General features: G+C 46.9%; 1 protein-coding gene across 1 annotated transcript in view; it reads left to right on the top strand.

Moving 5' to 3' along the window:
- Window positions 1–3004, top strand: part of LOC119425547 — a 5855-nt gene extending 2851 nt beyond the window's left edge. The window contains exon 3 of the mRNA XM_037693073.1: window positions 441–3004. Coding sequence (XP_037549001.1) covers window positions 441–3004 — 2564 coding nt within the window. The remainder of the gene's footprint in view (window positions 1–440) is intronic.
- Window positions 3005–5249: the final 2245 nt, after the last annotated feature.

Below are 5249 nucleotides of genomic sequence, written 5' to 3'. Positions count from 1 at the left end.
GCACAAAAAAAGAAACCGTCCAGATGACCCGACTGAACACTGTTGACTTGATGGAGATCAACAAATACCAGTACTGAGTTTGCTCTGAGACGACGAGGCTTAACGTTCATTTTTAAGGTTTGACCACATCGTCTCATTTTCTTAACACAAGATGGCCCGAGTTTAAAACTGGAAGTGCAACATCTGATGAACATTAAAAATACTGATGGTGCACCTGAACATCTCATACCTACATCCTCCCTCGTCCAAAAAACCAAACCAGCTGGACTTGATTCTGTGGTGGACCGTTTCTCTTCTCAGACGAGAAGCAAAATGTTTAGAAGTCCAGATTCTGTTTTTTGTAACTTGTTGAAGTTGCCATGTCTTAGATTATGTCCGTCCTTGTCGAACAGTATTTTTCTAATTTCTCTCCAACCTTTTTTATTTTTTATTTTTTTCAGGAGATGAGTACTACTGGAAACTTGTTGCAGATTTTATCGGCCCTCAGACGGGAGAGGGACTGGATCTGGATCAGGCAAACTGCAGGAACAGACTTATGATCCAAGTTGGGCTTCTGAGAGAAGACAATAACTTCCCCTGGGTCGCCATCATTGCGTGGCTGAAGAGAATTTTCCCCAGCCACCAGTCGGCTGACTTCCGCCGCTTGATCGAACGGGGCATTGCAGCGACGCTGAGTCTGGGTGTCGATGCGAGGCTGGCCTTTCTGGAGTCGCGGGTCAACTTCAGCTTCGTCGGCCCGATCTGCGACAGCATCGGAGTTGAGCGGCAACATCTTCTGGAGCTGAGGGATTTTTCTGAACGGGCGCAGCTTGTCGAAGTCACCAATGGACTAATTCTGGAGCTGAGCAATTTTGCCTCCAGGGAGAACATCTCCCCCGTCGTCATCGTCACCTGGCTGAGGAACTTTAACCCAGAGTTCTGTAAGAACGGGGACATTCAGAAGGCGTACAAGAACCTCAAGGCCAAGATAAAGAAGCTAAAAATTCACTGCAGCAATTACGAAACAAGAAGCCACAGAAGGATCGCGGCGATTGAAAATCTACTCCGGAGTCCGTTCGAATTGGTTCGAAAGAAAGAGCCGAAGCTGCTGATGAAGAAGCGCGTAAAAAGAGACGATTATGAGAGGGCGACGATCAAAGAGGAAAGCGAGGGTTGTGAGATCTCTCAGGCGGAGGGGTCGGAGGTGGACCGGGAGCTTTTAGGAAGTGTGCTGCAGAGGAAGCGCGTTGACTGTAACGACGAGAGCGAGAACGCATTAAGCTGCAGAGAAGACAGTTTGGCCAACAATGGAGAACCTCTGGCGCTGCTGGACATCGCAATGCTGTCCGTCCAAAAGCTCTCAAGCGTTTACGGAGGGAAATCCGAAGCATGCAAGCAGGTCTCCTTAGATCTGCTTAAAAACCACTACACTCTGACGTACAAGGAGCACCCGGCCATGAAGGAGTTTGAGAAGAAGATCAACATGGTGCAGGAGCAGGCCCACATCGTGTCTCCTGTCGTGTTTTTAAACTACAACGCTAATTTCCTTGTGGACCTTCATGACGCAGTCGAGCAGCAGATCATGAGCTTTGAGAAGGACATCATTCTGTCCACCGGAGAGAAGCTGGGCCGAGACAATCTTCCAAATTTCAAGAACTTTGTTAGTTTGCCAGAGAGCGCCACGTGCCGTTACATCCACATGGCATGCGACATCCTGAGCCCCCGCAGCCCCGATAAACCGAACTACCGGAAACACTGGATGGCGTTCTGCGAGGAGAAGGGGAACCCGTCCAAACTGACGGTGAACCAGTCCAACAGGTTCAACAACTACTTTGAAGCCGCAGCAGGTCTCATTCACCACCACAAAGAGATTGGGCTCTTTTTCTCGGACCTCCTGGCGATGACCAACGATGTGTGTCCAAACGTGATCCTGGAGAGCGTCACAGCTGACGCAACCGACTGCATGGTTCAGAGCTTCGTGTGCGTCGTGGCCATCATTTACTGCAAAGTCATCGGCCCGTACTGGCAGCTTCTCAAGAGCGGAGGGGAGTACTCGCTTTTCAACCAGTACCTGCTCTGCCTCTACCAGAAGTTCCTCGATTGGTCCAAAGATCCCTCAACTCTGCTGGAACCCGAGGAGTCTATGAATGTTTTCATGCAGTTCCCTCTGCAGGAGAAAACTTTTGATGGAGTTTTTCATTTCTGTGGCCAGTGGCACACGAACCGGGACCTGATCCGGGCATGTCTGAAAAGGTCCATAAAGGTGATCGCTGCCGTCACTGAGGACCACCTGAAGGACTTTCTGCCTGGAGGAGTCTTTTCCAAAATCCCCCCCACAGATGTGTGCCTGCAGCTGGCGAGCTGCACGTTCTCCGTCCTGATGGCAGAGTACCCCTTCGGCCACTCGTACTCCTACAATAAGAAAACACCCGACAAGTTTTCCAACAAGAACCTATCTGAAGACGAAGATGAAGACTCGGCTGGTCTTTCTGACGATGGTATTTATGAATTATCTGCTAGAAGAAAATCCCAAAACGAGGAATCCAGCCCTCAGTCGAGGAAAGGTCATAAACGAGTCCACGAGGAAGAACCAGAGGGCAGCATGGATTTGGACTACATCGTATCTACGGTGACTCAAAACGGGGGCCCGTGTAAGACCCAGCAGGACTTGGACAAGATGCTGCTGAATTTCGACGGGAAACCCCGAAGAGTGAAACAGGAGGCGCTTCGCTGTGAGATGCTCTACCAGAAAATGGTTCTGAACAACAACAACCCGCACCTGGATTACGCTTACCTGAACAGCACGCAGATGGTGCTGAAGCTGAAGCTGGCGCTCCCGCGTGTCAAACCCAGCTACTCTCTTGTGTTGGCACCTAGGAAGACCAGATCAAGACCACTGGTCCGGGCTGCATCGGAACCGCTCGCAGCTCAGAGCGAAGCCGGCGTCCCGTTGGAAACTGGAGCAGAAAATCCAAAGACTTCCACGGGCGACTCGGTGGTCCAGCCTGTGCAGAACCACACCTGAAGATTTGAACTGGTTCCCACGGAGACAGCCGTGTGGTTTCCAGCGTTGGATCAAAACGTTTAGTTGGACGGACTTTTTCTTTACCAGGTTTTTTCCTGGACAGAGAACTTTTCTTGTTGGTTTATTTCTTCTGACAAAGCGTGTTCACTTGGGTGAAAATAAACATTTCTTGTAGAGCCCGACCGATATGGAAATTTAGGCTGTTACCCACACTGGGAGGGGAAGAAGAAATTTCTTATCTTTGTTCATCCCCAAGGTACACGGCTGCTTTTAAACCTGTTTTAACATTTGCTACAAAGATGAGATTGAGTTAATATTTTACCTTTTTGAAATGCTTTTGTTGTCGAGTACAGTTCTTGCACGCAAACTGCAAAAGAACACGAATAACGTTCCTTTTACTGGTGAATTACGAGTCCTTCTCAACTGTTCTAATATTGTCGTAGTCAATCATGGTCGCCTGTAGAACAGAACCACACAAGTTACGTTCCTCCAGAACTTGGTGAGGTCGTCCCTCACCATACGACCACGAGCTGCTTTTCACATCTGTAAAAATAAAACAAGACGATTATATACATGTAAAAAATAACATCTGCCTAGTTTGGCAATTTTGAAAACCAGACATTTTGTATTTGACTTGTTTACATGAATTGGACTTAATGTATGGTTTATTAGACCAACATTAATTTAAATGTTGCCTCAGTAAATAAGCTATAGCCCTTTCACTCACACAGCCTGAGCAAACCGCTTTCACACACGACGCTGATGTTTGGGGTGACCGCTTGATTTGTGCCCCTCCGTACATCGACACATGATGGGACAGTTCTCACCGATACGACGTGTGACCAAAGGTCTAAAGTGTCAGCCTTACTGAAGTACTGGTCCTGCCGACGTATCGGTCGGGGCTCTACTTTCTGTTTGCATTTAGTTTTTTATTAACACTCCACAAGTAAAAAAGTTACTACCATAATGTCAGGATTATGGGTCAGTTAAGTTTTCAAGACTTCTAGTTTTAAAACTGAAAATTCAAATATAATAAAATTTATCAACTGGTTGTGAAAAGTATGAAGGCAAAACCTCGTTTGAGACCAACAAGACAAGAAAATGTACATTGTGTGAGCGCCAAGTATCCGCTGAAGATTACTGGACAACTTGATGAGATATATTTTTATCAGAGTACATGTATTATCTTAATGAACTGTGTGATTATTTGTATCAAAGTTTTTATAGCATCATGTAATTTGTGTTCAGAGAAGACGGCCCATTTGTTTTCAGGTTCTGTTTCCAGTAGGAAGAGTTTCTCAGCTGCATGTCTGCACCAACAACTGAAGCTGTGTCCCAGTCCTGAAGCTGTGTCCCAGTCCTGAAGCTGGACTGGGACACAGCTTCAGTTGAGGAGGATCACTGGCTGAGAGCTGGTCACATGATTTAGTAACTTCCATGAGCTGTGATGATCATAGACCTAAATGTGTACATACGTGCGTGCGTGGGTCCATGTGTGTACGTGCATACATGTGGTGATGACATCTGGCAGAGGTGTGGCCAAGCTCTGAAGAAAATGTAATTTTTGTCGTAGTTGGGGGTCATTTGCTGGGACCTCGTGGTCTCGGCTGTGGACCAGCGCTGTAGTGATTTTGTACCTTACATGTGGGTAAAATAAACCTGAAATGGATGATGATCGCTTCTCCTGCGCTTCCTTCAGATATGTGAACATAACGGAGGTTTAAAGCTAAAACGAGCAAAACTAACTAAGAAAAAAGTAACTAAAATTGGTAAAACAGCAGAATAGTGGCTGAAAGATTTTAACAGGTAGCTCAATGTTTAATGTAGCAAAATTTTAATTAAAAGTTGCAGAACAGCTAAAAATTAATAGATATATAGATATAGATATAGATTGGGAGTGGTGGCGCAGAGGTAAGAGAAGATGGGCCTGTGATCGGAAGATCGGCAGTTCAAGCCCCGGTACTGACGTCAAAAATGTGGGTGGGGTAGGTGAAGCACCCACACCTGCCCCCACCCTCATTCGTCCCACTCTGAGCCCATGAGCAAGGCCCTTAACCCCCACCATCTGCTCCTCCGGGTGTCCTAGATGCAGCTCTGCTCCACACACAGGCGGTGGTGGCGTCAAGAACATCCGGCGTAAAAAATATCAGCAGAGTCTTCGTGCGACTTAGTTCGCTGTGGCGACCCCTAATGCAGGGAGCAGCCGAAAGGAAAAAAAAAAAATATATATATATATATATATATA

This window comes from Nematolebias whitei, chromosome 19 (genome assembly GCF_014905685.2).
Source record: "Nematolebias whitei isolate Nwh7 chromosome 19, NemWhi1, whole genome shotgun sequence".
NCBI lineage: Eukaryota > Metazoa > Chordata > Actinopteri > Cyprinodontiformes > Rivulidae > Nematolebias > Nematolebias whitei.
This window is presented reverse-complemented; position numbering and strand designations above follow the sequence as displayed.